Source organism: Aegilops tauschii, chromosome 7 (genome assembly GCF_002575655.3).
Source record: "Aegilops tauschii subsp. strangulata cultivar AL8/78 chromosome 7, Aet v6.0, whole genome shotgun sequence".
In the NCBI taxonomy this organism is placed as follows: domain Eukaryota; kingdom Viridiplantae; phylum Streptophyta; class Magnoliopsida; order Poales; family Poaceae; genus Aegilops; species Aegilops tauschii.
The window spans coordinates 481,207,977-481,227,782 of NC_053041.3; the positions used below are offsets into that span (position 1 = coordinate 481,207,977).

At 44.5% G+C, this 19,806-nt stretch overlaps 1 protein-coding gene across 1 annotated transcript; it reads right to left on the minus strand.

Moving 5' to 3' along the window:
* Window positions 1-22: 22 nt before the first annotated feature.
* LOC109768577 (kinesin-like protein KIN-14M) lies at window positions 23-8,885 on the minus strand. The gene is made up of 21 exons (XM_020327317.4): window positions 8,486-8,885; window positions 8,212-8,387; window positions 8,027-8,122; window positions 6,946-7,171; window positions 6,498-6,649; window positions 6,324-6,407; window positions 6,129-6,206; window positions 5,947-6,063; window positions 5,835-5,864; window positions 4,827-5,531; window positions 4,650-4,731; window positions 4,476-4,571; window positions 4,214-4,393; window positions 3,948-4,054; window positions 3,660-3,838; window positions 3,120-3,284; window positions 2,784-3,037; window positions 2,546-2,709; window positions 1,707-2,257; window positions 1,336-1,436; window positions 23-280 (listed from the first exon to the last, which is right to left on the minus strand). The coding sequence occupies exons 1-21, from the start codon at window positions 8,511-8,513 to the stop codon at window positions 198-200; spliced, it is 3,654 nt and encodes a 1,217-aa protein (XP_020182906.1). The 5' UTR covers window positions 8,514-8,885; the 3' UTR covers window positions 23-197.
* Between the last annotated feature and the right edge of the window lie 10,921 nt (window positions 8,886-19,806).

Consider the following 19,806-nt stretch of genomic DNA (forward strand, 5'->3'; position numbering starts at 1 on the left):
TAAAACAACAAGAATGACAACCTTTCTTCTATTTAACACTCAACAATGTTTTGTCGAAGCAGTGTCGTATGTACAGTGTCATTTACATTCTCGCTTAAACAAAGGGCAGCATCACTAAGCAGCCATAAAAAAAATACTTTCTGAATTTTCTGTACATAAAGGAACAAGAACATTGAAAGAAGTTCATCGACTTTGAGCTAATTCCATCGCTTCGGAGTATTCGAGGTTCTTGGTGAGGATGTTGCTTGTGTAATTGTGCTTCTTCGTGTGCTTGCTGATGCTGTAACAAAATAGTGGGTAAACACTTCAGAGTACTGTATGTGTGCCTGGACCTAGTGAAGTTTATGTCTGCTGTATTATATCAAATGTACTATAATTTAAGCTCAGTTAATTTAAATTGTACCCAATATTTGGTCGCTATCCTTAGTTCACGAATGGGTAAATACTGCACAAGAGTAACTGGGGACGGCGCGGATCGAAGCAGATATATGATACTCCATAGGTGCAGGAGGAGACCTTTATATGAACAGATATGATGCATATGTTTTATAGAGCTCACTTGGGTGGCGCCGTAAGACTCAAATTATCTTCCCAATCTCCCAGCCAAACTAACAGAGCTAAATCTGCTGCAGTTCATGAGCCACAGTAACCGAGTGCTATAGTCCATGAGCTATAATAACTTGAAGTGGACCCACACTCATGACATGCTCCCTGTGGCTTGGTAAATTATCTTATCATGTTGTCTCGTGAGTACTGGTCTAATTATTTCGAGTACTAATCTGCACTTGTTTTCGCGATCAATGGAACATTCTGAAAAATAATACTAGTGTACTTATCTTTAGATAATAGTACTAGTGTAGCACTAGGTGCTCATTACTACCAAATTAGATGGCTCTGGTTACCAGGGTAGTAACTGGTCAAGCACTGGCGTAAGCCAAGGTCAAGGAACCCCATGACTTCCCAAGAAATGGAATGGTTTAGCTGATTTATGGGCAAACATTACCAGTATAGTAGTAGGAGTATCTTTATTTTGTTCTCGTATTTATGGAGTTATAATGACAGAATGTTTCCTTACAAGAAATGGAAGAGAGGTCCAACCATAAAAGTGTGTTTCCATTAGAAAGATTCAAGTGACACTTATCTAGAAGCATTATAAGGACACTGCAATAATATTTCTGTACTTTATTTACTTAGATATTTAGATCCTAAGCCATCGAACAGCTGATTTAATTGCACCCCAAAGCAATAATATTTTTCCCCCGCGAAAAAAAGAGAGCAGTAAACCATATCTGCTATGGGTGGCGCACAATTTCGATGACATACAAGTGAGCTTACCTGAAGATCTAGGAGTAGAATCTCTTGATTTGGGCCACACACTAGAAGATGGAGCTGTTTTTGGTGTTGTTGCCTTTTGTACTCGAGTGGTCACCTTAGGTCTGCATGAGGAATAATGAATTCTTACAAATAAAAATAGGTAGGACAAGAGGTAAAGATATAGAGATATTCATATAACATTTTGACATCATAGCGCCTACTCACCTACTCCAGTCACATGGGTTGCTTTTACTTAAATTAATTAATAGTGCATTTTACATGGTAGAGGATACTAAAGGGAATTCCTCCCCTCCTATGAACAGAAAGATGGTACTAAAGGGAAAATTGAACCATGAGTTCATGATTCTACCAAGACAACCAGAAGTACTTACAGTCGATCTTTTGGTGTGTTGGGTGCATTTTCTTGTTCTTTCCATGCGCTAGCTATTTTTTCCTGCTCCGGGAAGAGAGCAAAGTCAACCATGCTACTTATCGAGCCGTCGGTTTCTGTACCCATGGATATGCCACTATCTGATATATCGCTTAACCTCCCCTCTGAATCGGCGTAACCAAAGCTGGCAAGCTCAGGATCAGCTGAATTCGAACCCATCTCATCTTCAGGGAGCTTGGAAAGTACCATAATCTCCCTCTGCTGCTGGATATCATCAACCGACTGCATAGAGCTAGTTTCAGAATGCCTGTCACTGATCTCAGAGAAGTTATCAGCATCGGAGCCTGCCCTACTGATAAGGCCCATCGCCTTTCCACCAGATGCCGTTCTTCGATGTTGTATTTTGCTTCCCAGGGAGGATATGCCTGGGGAGGAGGACGAATGTTTCAGCAAGGAATCAACCCGTTTGCCCGTCTTTACCCTTGGACTGTGAGTCTGTAGCTGGTTGATTTCCTCATCCTTCTTTGCAATTTTATCTTTGAGCAGTGAGAGCTGCAGGGTGAAAAAAGAATATTAGAGTAATCAAATGATACATGGAACTATCTTGTGGTAAACTGTTAATGATTGTATTTTTTTTCAAACAAGAAAAACAACTGTAGTTGCATCTCATGTCAGAGGCAAGTGTCCACACCATCTACTATGTTTTGCAGGTGCATAGACCATATGAAGGTTAATAGAATAGTACTCCTATATGTGATCAAGAGAAGTTGGTTATACATTTCCATTGTCATTGTGTCAACAATAAATTAGTTAACAAAAAGGAAGACGGAAATTCTTCACCTGTTCCTTAAATTCTCTTATATGTTTGCCCTCTTTATTTGCCTTTGCAGCACCTAGTTCCACTCCCGAAACCCTTTCAGCAAACCTCAAAGTACTTAAACTCTCTGCATAAGATGACACATCTGGATTGATCTGCACAAACATGAGGGTCTTTGCATGGCCACCTACAAATGAATATTTTTAAGTTAATATATACATGCAAAACAATGTTATATAGCTGATGAGGAAAGGTAGGCACCCAAAGAACTCTGCAGGACTTGTGTAAGTTTGCTGTTCCGGTATGGTACATGAGAAGTCTTCTGTGATAAAGAAAATATAACATCTCCAAGAGCAGACAGAGATTTATTGATATGTTGTGCTTCTTTGAGTCTATCGCCTGTAACAGCAGAACGGTCCACCCTTTCACTTCCAGCAAGATCAACAAGATGGAGGGCCCCGCGCAAAGTAGCTCCAGTTTTCAAATCTACACCTTGAACGTGTACAGTGACAACACTGAAAAATACTCCAAATGAGCCTGATTTTCAACAGAATCAGAAGGAAACCTCTACTGGAATTATGGAACAGCAAGATTAACCTGTGAGATCTGCTGCTTCGCTCGTTCAGTGCTGTAGCACCCACAGATCGGTTCCCAAGTCCTGTTCTCATTAACTCAATAACATCGGTCGTTGAGTTGACGGGATGCAATGTTGCATCAGGAACAGCAAGCCCATTGGGAAGGCTGGAATTCAAAATCCCTAGAGTGTGCGAGTTAAAGGAAACAAGAGTCTGTTCTTTACATACTTGCATTTGTAACCTTCCAGAGGTTTAAGGGAGTGTGTTATGACAAGATGAACAGATAAGTGGTATTCAATTAAGGACGGTAAAGGGATTTTCAACCAAGTTCCAAGTTTCTACACGTTCATTTGAAGCGAATCAACTGATTAGTCGAGTTTAGAACTAGACCTTAGGTTAAGTACTTCAGTTGCATTAATCCTTCTTTTTAATCTAGATACACTAACAATGGATTTGTTAACTAAATCAACACATCATAGTTGATGTATGCTGACCACATCAAAGCAGATCAATATGCATAACAAACATAGGTGACAATACAATGAAAGCGACAAAAGGATATTTCTTCTCTGAACCATTGCTTCCCAAGAGATCATGGATTTGTTCGTTGTATATTTCAATCATTTGAACACTAACTTCATAATTGAATGTATCTCCTCGATTGCGTGATATAAGGAACAGGTCGTTCAGAGCTCTAAAATTGACACCCAATTCCTCCTCAGTAGCAGCTTCAGGTCCAGTCTGAGATATTCATTAAAAAAGGCACAATAAACACATTGTATCTGTCAATAAATAATGGTTATAATTCTCAAAAAAGAATTTGAAGACTGTTATATTGAGATCTTCATACCATTGTGTAGGTTTTTCCTGATCCAGTTTGTCCATACGCAAAAATGCAAACATTATAGCCATCAAGGACTGATCTAACTAGTGGTTGAATGTCCTTGAATACCTCATCTAGAAAAAAACATAATTTTTAAAAAACAAACCACATCATATACTACTCCCTCCGTAAAGAAATATAAGAGCGTTTAGATCACTAAAGTAGTGATCCAAACGCTCTTATATTTCTTTACAGAGGGAGTACCACTGAATAGGCCACATATTCATCAGTACCTTGAGAAGTAGTGGGGCCAAGAACTTTGTTAAATTTAAACAACTTATTCCCCTCTTTTCCAATTTTTGCAGGGTTTGCTAAAATGAGTTCACCGTTATCACCAGTAATTTCAGTTGTACTAGACTTATGATCCTCGTTACAAAGAAAAGGTCTTATCCGGCAAAAGACTCTGATATTTCCTGATAAAAAAGTAGAACTCTTAGAAAGTTGACACAGTTAATAATATCAGCATGTGTAAATTGACGTTGCTTGCATAGCCACCTTTTAGCTCCTGAACCTCGTTGAACAATTTTCTGTTTTCTTCAAGAGTAGCATGATACTTCTCTGAAGCATTCGCTAATACTTTAAGGCTTTGCCCTGCGGAATCAAATAAGCTTTAAGTCATAAAGTGCCAACAACAAGAAGTCAATTAATTACTCACTCATTTGTTCATACCAAGGCCACTAAGTTCTTCAGACCATCTCTTCTGGCAGTTTTGGATTTCATGCCTAATGGAAACAGAAGACAACCTCAAATCCTGATAGGGGAGAAGTTTTAACTTAAATTGATGACTTCACCAATTCATAAAAAGAAATGCAGAAGAAATATAAAATTTATGTAACCAAACTATACCTGAATATTCTGCATTTGTACACCTACAAATTGGTTCAGCATGATTTCCTTTCGCTCCCAGGTTTTGATTCTTGATTCCAACAATTCTTCAAGATGTCTTCCTCTCTTAGTAGAATCTTCTAGCTTTAGCTCCACTTCTTTTATCCTTTGTTCAAAATCCCTGTTTTCCTGCAGAGCCGTAGTCTTCAAATCTTGAATATATGTCTCATGTGATCTTCTTGCCGTGGCAAGCTCTTGCCTGAGTTGTGATATTATGTTGCCGCTGTTCTCTTTATCCTTTAGAAGATTAAGTACATCCTCGTTCTTAGTTTCCAACAGGCTGTGGCTCTTTTCACATGATGATTTCATAGCTTCTAATTCTAACTTCAATTTCATAATTGTAACTTTATAGTTTTCTTTCTCCTTCATCAAACTGATGAGTTCATCTTTATACATAATTGGCTTAGCTATATGTTCATCTGCTGATTGATTTCTATCTCCATCCTTGCCTTTCTTCAAGCTAACCGTGTCTTCCTTCTCTTTCATTAATCTAGCCATTTCTTCCTTCTCTTTCATCAATCTAATTATGTCTTCCTTGTCATTCAAAAATCTAGCCATATCTTCCTTATCCTTTGTCATTCTAGTTACACTTTCCTTGTCCTTCGTCAGCTTTGTCAGATCTTCCTCAAGTAATTGCTTTTTCTCTTCAAATTTGTCTTTCTCCATCTGCAGAATAAGTTGAATTATTTTTTGTAAGCGTTCATTTTGTTCTTTTTATTAGCAGTAATAAGTCTATTATCCTTGGTATGGATAAACTCAAACTCTTGGTATTTCATCCTTCTTAATGCAAAGACAGGCAAAGCTTCTGTGTGCAAAGTGTTTCTCTTGTAAAGATTGAAAGAGCAGATGTAGAACTGACATCACGTGAAAGATTTGAGGGGAGAACGCAGAGGAATTTAATAATTTGAATAAAATATAGGAAAATGATGGTAATATGAAGATGTCACCAATGCTATATGAGAAACAAACCTTCATCTGGTGCACAGGCTCTGCAGCAACCTGGAAAACAATTACGGAAAACAAATAAGGAAGGAGACCAACCATTTACGTTTATATTGAGATCATCATCACCGAAACTTACATGTGCTTTTCCATTTGTTGCATTTGAGCTTACATGTATTTTCCCACTGGCTAGTGCCTCTAAAACTCTTATCCTTGATTTGTATTTCTCTTCACGTGCTTTCATAAGGTTATTTTGCTGCATAGAGGTAAAATTTACAACAAGAACAATCTGAAAAATAAGTGTGAATAAGTACTCCTTACATTTCTTATGTGCTCTGCCTGCGTAGAAATTCGTCGTTCAACCTCCAATACGATCTTTCTCAACAAGAAAGCGAGATGCTGTGCAAAGAACACTATCGTCATATTCAAGAGGATAAAAAGAGTCTGCAGCAAAATGTGGTGTAGTTTCAATGTATGAAAGGAATAAACTAACTGCATTGCTTTTGAGTAGCCTACATAAGGAATTTCACCATTCTTCCTCTCAATAATCTCATCGAGGATGCCATTCACAACACTCAGAAGTGACTGGGTAGGGGCATTCTGCAACAATAATTTTGTGATGCAGAGAATCAAAATCAAATCTGATGTCAAAATAATTCAAACAGGTATATTTTAGTACACAGTACTTACATCCAAGCTGGTGGATTTCATCATATCTGAAATTTTAGAACTAGGCAGATCAGAATAACCTCCTTGCCTCAGTTGGAAGACTTCATGAAAATTGCGTCCAGCATGCCGCGATGTAGAAGATAGTTCAGGCCGTGATATAACAGATGATGGTTCTACAGAAGAGAAAAAAACAAAGATGTTTTAGCTGATGATGGAACCTGTTTCATATAGAAACAGCTCTAGCTGAAATGGTCAATAATGTATAAATGTACTTGCACGCAATTCAGTAGTACACTTGGTCTATTAAAATTATAATTTCTTTTTCCCCGCAATTTTTTTTTATAATTTCTTCTATGTTTTCAATCCTCAGGAATAATGTAAAGCAGCACCCTCGGTATACCCTCACTAGATAACTCCTATAGTTGATCCCCTACCCCCCAAATCTTTGAACACATAAATAGGATCTCACCTGACATGGCTGGACTTCTGGAGGCCTTTTGTAGCGTTGTTTCCATTTGTTTGCCATCTTCTCTTGCTTCAGAATTTTGTGTGACCTGGCCATTCTCCCTTCCGGGAAATCCCATGGTGTGCATCCTCCCATTTTGTGGAAGGCCACAGGTCCAGCCTTCCCCAGCATGGGAGACAAACTGATCCCTTAGTGCAAGAAGACAGGCAACCACAGCTGACATCGGGCCCTAATTAGTGCCAATAATGTCGTAATAAAACCCAATGAGACGTGGAAGATAAAGCTCTGTATTGCAGAAAACAGCTGGAACTGCAAACATGCTCCTTGGCAGCATTGCAAAACTGCCAACTATTGTGAAAACACATGCATAGTACTACTGCAATACATGATATCACATTAAAGAATTGTTGAACTCCAATAATTTATTAACTTCAATATTCTGGCAGATTAAGCCTGTATCCTGTTCAATGATAATGAGGAATTCTCCATAATTTTACCATTTGTAGATCAGACTAGCCAACGCAAACGGTATGTGTTGTAGTCCAGATTCCAGAACCCATGTACAGCTATGGTGACAGCAATTAACCATTGTTTACTTCAGAAAACAATTTACCACCGTCGCGGTAAATAAGAAGAAGCAATTTACCGTTATTTTAGAACGAAACTGAACTGAAACTGAGCAGCTGTGAAAAACGGAATGCACCACACTACTGTCCGATCAGATATTCAGATATCCTATGAGTTCGATAACTGGAAGTATTATTTGTTCAACTGTTGGAGAGTTGGCGGCCATCCACAACCACACACGACATCCACTACCGGTTAGATTCGTTGAGGACAGACTGACAGAGATTAATGCGTCGCTTGCCCACACAACAAACCGTTCAATGACAACCGGCAACACACAACCTAGAGCGAAAACGAGCTCCTAACTTCTTCGACGCGAAGCTCTAGCTACCTCACAGCAATCACATCACCACAGTTGATGACGGGTCAACGGGTAATCCAAATACGAGCGCTGATGATGATCACTGTCACACACACCAATTGCTGAATGAATAACGCAATCAAGCAACACGCGTACCGTCTGGAGGTCCGAGGGCGCGAAGCTGGGGAGGCCCATCCGCTCCACGGCCGCGAGGAACCGCCCGACATCGCGCTCCGCCGCCGCCGGTCCGCCCTGCGACACGCAGTACTAACGGTGATCACGACTAGACAAAACAGACTGTACGTAGCGGGAGAGAAGCGGGTGGGCGGGTGGCGGCGTACCTCGTCGCGCGGGGAAGAGGGGCGGCCGAGCTTGTCGAGCGCGGCGCGGAGCAGCGCGCCGTCCGCGAGCGCGGCCCGGAGCTCGTCGTCCGAGGCGCGCGGCGGCGGGAGCGGCAGCGCCGACTCCCGGAGCAGCGCGCGCAGCCACGCGACGGCCTCCGATCGCCGCCGCTCCTCTGCGAGAACAGGAAAGAAAATGGTGGAACGAGTCAATAACCATCATCGGGGTGGGGGCGGCCATAGTTTGAATGAAGCTCGGGAGGGTTTTACGTACGGGATTCGGCGGCGGTGGCGGCGGACATGGAAACCGAGTGCGGCCGCCGGACGGGGGGGTCGGGGGATTGGAATTGGAGTCGAGAGCCGTTTGACCAGAAGATGGAGGGAAGGGGGCAGGGCGCGCCGGGGAGAAGAGAGGCGTGGGCGAATACGTGGGCGACGTGCGGGGGCGATCGATGTGCTTGTGCTTGTGCTCGTGCTGCGCTGTCCGCTGCGCGCTAGATTTATGGGTGATTTTGGTTCCCGTCGTGGATTGGGATTCTCCTCACTGAACTTGGCCAGGGAAGGTACAAGGTCAGATCAGCAAGACTGTTTTCTTACGCGGGAGGGGAGGGGAAGGGGAAGGGAAAGGCAGGTGGAGGTGGCCTAACCTCACTGTTATCACAGGCTTTTCCAACAAGGCACTAGTCAAAATCACATTTCTATTATACGATTCGACAACCTTGAAAACCCAATGATTCTACGATTTTTATTAGTACCATTCTGATAGTTAATATTCTACGATTCAAAATCACTAGTAGGAATGATCATTGCAGACGGTTTCCGCACATGGGCCACCGGTGGTTCCATGTTCCGCCTCAAAGCGTGTGTCGCTCATATTCATGGCCGACGCAAGTGGCTCCTGAAACTGTCTGCGATGCTCGCACGGTGCACGGGAAGCCGCCTCCAAAGCTTTTGGCAGTGCATGCGGTTTGTCCATGGTAACCGCCTGCATTGGTTTCATATCGAAGGCGCTTGTAATAGCATCCGCAGTCAAACTTGACAAATCTGGCCCCTCAAACGCCCGGGCGCGTCCGCTGGCACTGACCGGGCACCCCTCAAATGTTGCGTCACACATCCACATACCGCAAATTCCGATCCTCAAATCCATGCACATCGATCATATGGTGCAAACTGTCCGAATGCCAAAGTTCGAAACGAAACAAAGCAAATCATAGTTCAACAAACCGGACATGGCAAAATGAAATCAATGTCCGAGCATGACGGATGGCCTCGAATCACTGGCTGGGCGCCTGCTCCGAGTGAAAGGCGTCCTGCTCCAGGCGGAATGCGTCCTGCTCGTCACAATTTGGTTCCACTTCAACTGCCATTCAATATGACCTAACAATGGCTAAAAGCAAATGACTTTTTCTCCACCTCGTGATACAAAGTGGCCGCCACCGCCATCTAGCAAACAACATATGTATGAGCACGAGAATGCAAACACAAGAGGCAAATGCAATGGACGATAAGATGAGGCAGCTTATGTGAGTTGCGACTCTCATCCCACTTTGAGGTCGTTTGGTCACTTGTGAGTAGTAGTCGACATACGTGTTCACTTTCCCTTAAATGATCCGCGCACGAACGAGCTGCGGCGAGTCACACACGTCGATTGCCGACATCTGCGTGGTCGCGAAGCTCTCCGGAATGGCCCAACCGGCGATCGGATCATCCTCTGTCCCAATGGGGTCGGTCGGCGTAATCCCCGTAGGCGTTCGGAGGGAAGGGGTGCGGGGATCCGGGCGCGGTGGAGGAGACAACTGCTCCACCACGTCTGAACCTCCCTGCGCCGCCGCCGCCTCCCTCTCTCGCTGCCGGCGTCGCCGCAACTTGCGGGCGACGTTCTCCACCTTGCAAATCGCAGCTGATGAATTGACGCCGCCGACAGACGAGGCGGACTGCGTCTCCGTCGCGGCGGTGTGGGTCGGGTTGGACGACATCTCCGGCGGTGGATAGGGACCGGAGGTGAGGATTGGGAGCAAGGGTGGAGGACAGCGAAGGTTCGGGCGCGGGAATGGTTGGAGGGCGGCGGGAGGAGGAGGAAAGATTTGGTGGATTCGGTGCAATTTGGGGTGGAATCGGGCTGTCGGGTCCGACGTGGCGGGCGTGCCCAGGCGCCCCCATATCCACCCCATATTTTGGGCTGGATATGAAGGGTGCCGGTCAGCCCGGGGGTTGGAGGCCCGTTTAAGGAGCCCATCTGAGTAAAAAAATCGTGACCAGATAGTGACCGGGCGGCCCACCCAGCGCATGAGGCGGGTTTGAGAGGTCCGACTGTAGATGCTCTAACCGCCTACAATACTGTCTATGTTTTGGAGGTGGGTTGTCTAGTAGAACCGCTTGCAATACTAATCAAATCTCAGATAATTTCTTTGTAGCCAACCCAAATTCCCTAATTTGGCAGGTAATACTCAAGCATAGAACATCACATACATCTCAAGCATGCTATCACATCACGTAGAAGCTCTTTGAAAAAAACACATAAAACTCATTTACAAAGAGCAAGTACCTAATTGGAATAACACAAGTATATGCCATACATGAAGATCAAATCTATAATATTTTACAATCTACATAAAACAATTTGAATGCAGCAAAAATGAAAGAATGTAGGATGAGTGATTACAATTCACTGGTACCAACAAGTCATCATGAGTCAGGCTTCATCCAGGTGAACTCTCCTCCTTCAAGACACGTCCAACCAAGAATTCAACTACCATGACACGTATTGCCGCTAGCTCATTTTTCCGCATATTGTTTTCGGGAATTGTTGAGGATATAGACCTTAGAGTCACCCGTCAGAAGGGGCCGGGCTACTCATAATGGTCATCGTCAGAAGCCCAGCGACAAGCTTGAAGACGGTGGGCTAAAGATGGGCTTAAAGACCCGGATATGGCTTAAGGCCCGTAGTTACAATCATCATTATGGTAGAACTTGTAGTATAAGGCAGGAATAGTTGAGAGTCCGAGCCGGACACTCTTATGAGCCGGCCAGGACTCTGAGAGCCGCTGGGTGTCTACATCTCTATATAAAGGGACGACCCGGCAGCGGTTTAGGGACAAGAAAGATCTCATCGAGAGCCAGGCATAGCAATTAAGCTTCCTGGTCATCGAAACCCTAATCAATACCATCTCAACTGGACGTAGGCTTTTACCTTCATCGTAAGGGGCCGAACCAGTATAAACCCTCGTGTTCCTTGTCCCGTTTAACCCCTTCAAGCTTCCTAGCGGCGATGGCTCCACGACTAAGTCCTAACTTGAGGACATCTGCCGTGACAATTCCACGACAGGAATGTTTTGAAAAATCTATAATGATTGATATGATATTGTTAGCATCGAATTGCAAGAATATCATCAACTAAAAAGATATTGAAAGTAAGTTCAAATTTAATACCTTCTTGCATAAAGCCTTTATTGCCGAAGTCTTGCTCATCACAATGTTCATGTTGTACCCAACATGGAACACACACAAGTGACCCTTCTGGTTGTTAGTGGCACTCATAAATATTGTAAAGATGTGTGATGATATTATCGAATGAAGACACATAAAACTCATTGACAAAGAGTGTAACGCCCCGGATTCGATGCACCAGGTGTCTTCCAGTTATTCGCCGTTGTTGCCATGTCTTTTGCTTGCGTGTTGCATTTTGCCATGTCATCATCTGCATTTCATCTGCATGTTATTCAAAACTTGCATCCGTTCGGGTTCCCCTGGTTCTTTCCGTTGTCCGTTCCGAGCCCAGACACTCTCGGCGCACCCGTCGCCCCTCTCAGACCTTGTTTCGTGAGAGGGAGAAAAACGTTCTCGGAATGGGTCGAGATTTGCCGAGTAACCTTGGTATAGCACTGGTAGACCGCCTGTCAAATTTCGTTTCATTTGGAGGTCGTTTGATACCCCAACGGTTAACCGCATAGCCCGAAAGCCCCTTTTGTCTTGCAGCCCAACACCCCTCCAAATCAGCCCACTAACCCAGCAAAACCCTCTCCATGCTCTCGGTCGTTCGATCACGATCGGGTGGGCGAAAACTGCACCTCATTTGGACTCTCCTAGCTCCCTCTACCTATAAATTAGCCCATCCCCCGAAATTCTCGGTCTAACCCTAGCCTTCTTCCTCCCTCTCGCCGCCGGACACGTCCAACCCCGACGGACATGTCCGCCGCCACCGCCCGGCCTCTCCCGCGCTGACACCTGTCCTCCACCGCCGTCCCCGCGCCGCCGGCCCGCGGAGCCCATCCGGGGCCCACCCGGGCCCGAGTCTCCGCCGCCGCCTGGATCCCGCTCGCCGTCCGCCACTGTTCGCCGGAGTGCGCCGAACCTCCCCCCGGCCTCCTCCTCCCTCCGCTCCAGCCGCGCCGCTCGCCGCGGGCCGCCGGCTCCGCCGCCCCGCCTCGGTTCCGCCGCCCGGCGCCGCCCCGGGCGCCCCCGGCCGTCGCCACCCCGCCTCGCGCCTCGGCTCCTCCGACCTCGCCGCCGGTGCCGCCCCTCGCCGCCGACTCCGCCGGCCACCACGCCCCGCGCCGTCCCCGTCGACCCACGCCTTCCCCGCCGCGCCATCGCCGGAGAACCGCACCTCACCGGAGTCGAAGCTGGACCAGATCCACCCATCCTTCGAACCAAACGCCTCCCGCATCTCGGACGCCCCCATCCCGGATCCCGCCGTCCCGTTGATTTTTCCGCGAGGTGATTTTCTGCTAAGTCCCCAGATTTCATATTCATGCGTACTTGTTCATCACATCATAACGGTATGTGTAATGCTCCGTTTTGCGTGCATGATATGTCAAAATGTTTACTGTGAGATGCTCTTAATTTTGTTCCATTGTTCTTTGCTCATTAGAGTTCATCTTGATGCCCTAATCATCGTTGCAAGAGTGCTATATGATGTTATCTGCTGTCTGTTAACAGAACTTGATGATTTGTCTTTTTCATTGCATTTTGTGTGTGCATCCTTTGAGCATGAGCTCTACATGTGTTTTGTACTACATCATGCCATCTTTACAGGGGTGCTTGTCTTCTATTTTTGTGACATATGTGGTGACTAGCACAAGCATGCAAAGTAGCCTCCGTGATGTTGCTGATTTCTGTGACTTAGTCATTTCTGAAGTCTGAGGCTGTTATATTTTGTTGCTATGTAAACCTGCTGTCACAATGAGTTCTATGCATAATATGGAGATATTCACTAAGGATGTTTTGTTATACATGTTATGCTCTATCCATCCATGCCCTTGGTTGCATTTATAGCCTGCTTTAGCTTGTTGCAAACTTGCTCTCAAATTGCTAAATAATGTTGCTGTCAGCCTGTTAACATTAAGTCCAGTTTTGACATGTATTTTGCTAGTGATCCATGCATCCTATTAACTTGATCTTGCCATGTTTAGCCCCATAAATGTGTCTTCTTACTGTTGGTCACCTTGTCATGCCATTTAATGCTCTGTGGTGAGTGGAACAAGCTCACCAACATGCCTACTTATCGTTGTTTCTGCCATGAACTGTTATTTTCACCAAGTCTGAATCTGTTTATAAAACTTGCTATGTTTACATGGGTGCCATCATATCTTATGTGTCTTTTTGGCTCGTGATCAGTAAGGGACTTTTGTTCTATGCAATTAGTAGATTCATGTCATGCCTTCGTTTGCTATGATCTGTTCCTGTAGCATGTTGTTTGATAGCTCTAAACTTATTAACCTGATGTTATTTCTGCCATGCCCAGTGAATTCTGCTAAGTCTGTGAAACTGTGATTATTTGCAATCTTGCCATGTCCTTTTGAGCATGATTTAGTAATGTCTGGAGATAGCTCAGTATTCATGTTTTGTCATTCTTTACCTGTAAATCATGTCCATGCCTTCTTTTTTCATGTTGAGGTGCTGTAGCATGTTTTTTTGATGCTTGCAAGATGCCTAGTTGCTGTTTTAGACAGATTGTTGCTATATCTTGTTTGGTGTGTATGTGTTGAACCGTTGCTCCGTTTTGAGTGTGCTCTATCTGAAACTTGGTTAGAATTGCATGTAGTATCATATTATCATGTTGCATCCATGTTTTGAGTGTGTTTTCTTGATGTTTGAATGCATTTTGCATCAACGCCATGTTTAACTTGTTTTGCTCATATCTTCTAGGCCGTATCTCCGAATCTAATGAACTTTATATGTAACTTGACTAGAATTTCGTGTAGATCATTATGGTGCATCTTAACTTACTGTTTAACAACTTGAACATAAGGTTTATTCAGATCTGGACCAATTTCGAAATTTGCATACGAGGACTTACCGGAATTGTTATAGGTTGTTTCCGGCCTCATTTAACTTGCTTTGATGAGTTGTTCTTGTATGCATCATCTCTTGCCATGACTAGCTTCATGTAGCCTTGTCATGCATCATACTTGGTTGAGCATCATGTCTTGTTTACGTGTTGAGTGTTTACCGTGTTGTTTGCTTCTTTCCGGTTGTGCTTCTTCTCGTTATTTTTTGTTTCGTTGCGATCGTGAGGATTCGTTCGTCTACGCTTGGTTCGTCTTCGTGGCTTTATCTTCTTCATGGACTCGATCTTCTTCCTAGCGGGATTTCAGGCAAAATGACCGTTACCCTGGATCTCACTACTATCATTGCTATGCTAGTTGCTTCGTTCTATCGCTATGATGCGCTACCTATCACTTGCTCTTCAAGGCTCCCAGATTGCCATATCAGCCTCTAACCTTTTTTTACCCTTCCTAGCAAACCGTTGTTTGTCTATGTTACCGCTTTCCTCAGCCCCTCTTATAGTGTTGCTAGTTGCAGGTGAAGATGAAGATTGCTCCATGTTGGATTATGTTTATGTTAGGATATCATAATATTCTATTATTTAATTAATGCATCTATATACTTGGTAAAGGGTGGAAGGCTCGGCCTTATGTCTGGTGTTTTGTTCCACTCTTGCCGCCCTAGTTTCCGTCATACCAGTGTTATGCTCCTTGATTTTGCGTCCCTTACGCGGTTGGGTGATTTATGGGACCCCCTTGATAGTTCGCTTTGAATAAAACTCCTCCAGCAAGGCCCAACCTTGGTTTTACATTTGCCTCACCTAGCCTTTTTCCCTTGGGAGTCGCGCATCCCGAGGGTCATCTTTATTTTAACCCCCCAGGCCAGTGCTTCTCCAAGTGCTGGCCCAAACCGAGCGATGTCCGGTGCCCCCTGGGCAACCAGGGTCTATGCCAACCCGACGTCTTGCTCATCCGGTGTGCCCTGAGAACGAGATATGTGCAGCTCCTATCGGGATTTGTCGGCACATCGGGCGGCTTTGCTGGTCTTGTTTTACCATTGTCGAAATGTCTTGTAAACCGGGATTCCGAGACTGATTGGGTCTTCCCGGGAGAAGGAATACCATTCGTTGACCATGAGAGCTTATAATGGGCTAAGTTGGGACACCCCTGCAGGGTATAAACTTTCGAGAGCCGTGCCTGCGGTTATGTGGCAGATGGGAATTTGTTAATATCCGGTTGTAGAGAACTTGACACTTGACTTAATTAAAATGCATCAACCGCGTGTGTAACCGTGATTGTCTCTTTTCGGGGTTGTACGAGAGGAGAACACGATTTTTGGGTTATGTTTGACGTAAGTAGGAGTTCAGGATCACTTCTTGATCATTGCTAGTTTCACGACCGTTCCGTTGCTTCTCTTCCCGCTCTTATTTGCGTATGTTAGCCACCATACATGCTTAGTCGCTGCTGCAACCTCACCACTTTACCCTTTCCTTACCCATTAAGCTTTGCTAGTCTTGATACCCATGGTAATGGGATTGCTGAGTCCTCGTGGCTCAGCTTACTACAACAACAGCTGCAGGTACAGGTTTTTGCGATGATCATGACGCGAGAGCGATGTTTGCTTGTTTTGGAGTTCTTTTTCTGCTTCTTCTTCGATCAGGGGATAGGGTCCAGGTCGGCAGCCTGGGCTAGCAGGGTGGATGTCGTTTGAACTTCTGTTTGTGTTTCATCCGTAGTCGGATGTTGCTCTTATGTATGATGTTGTTGTATTCATGTGGCATTGTATGCCTCTTGCATGTATCCCCAACTATTATGTAATGGTATGATGTAATGATATCCACCTTGCAAAAGCATTTCAATATGCGGGTCTATCCTTGGTGGGACCTTCGAGTTCCTCTCGGATAGGGTCGCATATTGGGCGTGACAAAGAGCAAGTACCTAAATGTAATAACACAAGTATATCACCCGCAAAAATAATAATAACACAAGTATATGATAGACCTAAAGATCAAAACATAATATTTTACAGTTAATACCCCTCCCCTTCTGAGCTTCCTACAGTTAATACCCCTCCCCTTCTAAGCTTGTTGGACTGGAAAGGTGTGGTGGTGACAGCCTAGCTATCGGGGCAGATGCTCCCGGCATCGTCTACACCGGTGGAGTTGGCTCAGGGGAGGACTGAACCATCGGCGACGACGGCGACGGTGCAAATGGAAGAGGCGTCGAAGGAGTAGGCCTGGTATTTGTCGTTGTGCGAGAACCCGACGATTACAATGGAAGCCCCGTACCCAGTGTGGAAGTTGTCACAACCTCTTCCAAGCCATCATTCGTGGGCCATTCATCTTTATCGGTGAACGTCAGGTAAATTTGCAATAGTTTCGTCAAGGCCATCAATGATCGACGCCTCTTCAGCATCATCGTGGGGGAGTGCTTGCTCCCGCATGAATGGTTGGGATCCCCAAGTGTAAGGGTGATGTAGCCTAGCAGCAAGTATTTTCCTTGGTTAGGGAACCAAGGTTATCAATCCAGTAGGAGCTCTCTCAGCGAACAAAGTAAGCAGTACCTGCACACTAAACACAGAACAAACTTTTCCCCAACACGGCAAGAGCGTTTTCAAGTCCCTTGTCTTACTAGTTACAAGATTAAACACAGTTGATAGGGTAGCAAAAATGATCACAGGGCAACAAGGGAAATATTTGTTTTCAGTAAAAGATAATGGACCCAGGGGGCCATAGGTTCACTAGTGGCATCTCTGTTAAGCAGGCAAGTGGTATGGTGAATAAATTACAGTTGAGCAGCGATTAAATTGTAATATTCATATTTACGACCATGACCATTCATGGCATAATTCCATATAGGCATTACGTTCGTGATGAGTAGACCGTTAATCCAACTGCATCTACTACTAATACTCCACTCTAAGAATGCTATCTAGCATGCATCTCAAAGTATTAAGTTTATAAGATACAGAGCATTGCAATAAGCATGATGACATAATGTAGACATCAAAACATCCATCAATATGACGAGACACCGTTGTTTTATCCTTAATGGCAACAATAAAATACGTGTCTTGTCCCTTTTTTCACTAGGATATAGAACACCACATGATTAGAACCCACTACAGTGCACAACTCCCTCTGAAGATAAACCCATCGAACTTGGCCAAAAAAGATAGATAAATTGGGGAGCATACAAAGCTATTCAATTATGCAGCAAGAAACCCATAAAAGATTCAATTGATTTCAATGAACAATCTGATCATAAAGTGACAATTTATCACATCATAACAAACACCACCGAATTACATCAAATTGATCCTGATCATGTGAGGCAGCTCACGGGAACATGGTAGAGAGAGAGAGAGAGAGTCATCTAGCTACTGCTATGGATCCTAAGGTCTGGAGACAGCAAGGTTGATGAAGAAGCCTCTGGCAATGGTTTCCCCCTCTAGCAGAGCACCGTAATAGGCCTCTAGATTGGATCTTCGCGAAACAGGAATTTGCAGCGGCGAGAAATATCACATAAATAATATGACAGTGGGTTTCTACATTTATAAAAATTTATGGCGGTGGAATGGACAAAAGGTGGTGCAGGTGGGCCGCACACAGGTAGGCAGCGCGCCAGGTGGCCGTGCGGGCCCATCTTTCCTCTTCTCGTTCACCCCCGTGGCTTCGTGGGTCCTTCATGCCCCGAAAAAATTTGTATTGAATTGGCAATGTATTTTGAGAGCATTCCATCGAAGAATTTATTTCATCTTCAGAGCATTTCTTTTTTTGAGGGGGGGGGGGGGGGGGGGGGATCTTGAGAGCATTCCATTTTGCCAAGCATCACTCCGTGACTTCTCGGAAATACACCATGTAGAACTATAGGAATTATGTGTCATGCAACAGTATTCAAATTAATTATAGTTATTAACATCTGTATTACCTCAATAAAGAGTTATACTCATGTGTTAACATGGAATTGATGCGATCAATTAACATTCAATTTATGCTTGCTGGAATGTACTTAATGCAAATAACATACTTAAGGAAACATATAATATGCTAGACATGCATATCCTTGACTTTAAGAAACCCACATGATAAGCGTCACACATGTGGCACCAAGCAACCCTGACGGTTTTTAAACTAAAGTTGCCATAAAAAAAACATAAAAAAACTGAAACTTGCCATCTAAAAGGAAAGTTGTCATGTTTGACAACTAAATTATCGTCCTCGCGTCACTAAACTTGATATAAAAAACGTTTGAAATTGACATGAGTTCGTGCCACACGTGTGACACTTACCAGGGTCTTTAAGAAAAGCATATCACGTATCGCAAAAGTTAAGTGGATGCGTGCTGTATACTTATGATTCATCAGAAAAATCACTTTAAAACACGGGATTCATGAAGGAAAATTGAAAAAGGAAGCATTTACAGTGAGTCCGTGACAGGGAAACGAAGACGAGGAGCACCGAAAGCACGCGTTTGGACGGTGGTGGTTGAAATTGACAGCTGAAACCACCCGGCCGGCCGGGCTACTTCGCCATCAAATCGCGCGGGTCGATCGTCCTGCTTGACAGGGCCCCGTTCAACAGCGACGTGGACGACGGCGATTCGATCATGGTAAAGGACACCTTGTTCATACTTCAACGATTGGATTATACGTGTGCTCACTTTGGATAATAGTAATATCAGAACGTGTATCTTTTAATTTCAGCCGTACTGTTGCGTGTGTCCAAGATCTGATTTTATAGTGCATAATAAACTTCGAATGAGATCATGCCAACTGAGCCAGGCTTTGATCCTCGGACGGCGTCAAGTCGTTGCTGTGTTGGGGGCTCCTCCATCGATGAGCAATCCATCTTTCTTCTAGTTTCTCCTTCGTCTTCCTCCTCTTTCTTCCTCTCCTACTTCTCTTCCACAGGGTGTTGTTTGTCATCGTCCGTAGGATCCATGCTGTCCGTACGTGTCCTCTGGCCAGTGCATGATTAGCACGTCACGGGGACGGATAGTTTTATTTCCTTTCTCCCTGTCTTGAAACTGAAAAGCGAGTATGGCATATGGCAACGATCGATGAACATCCGTCCCTGCCGGGAGGCTACCGTTTGTCCCATACAATAAGACAAGATGATGGCGAATCAATTAGGATTAGGATTATTAGAAGGTGGCGAGAGAGAGAGAGAGACTTCAAGTGGCCGTCACGTCGGGCCAGGCCAGCGTGTACGGCATGGAGGATGGCATGCATGTACGCGGAGTTTGTTTTGCTTCACGTCGCCGCACGTCTCTACCGCTTACTCATTGCAGGGACATGCTGCTAATTAAAAGCAACTCTAGCAGACCC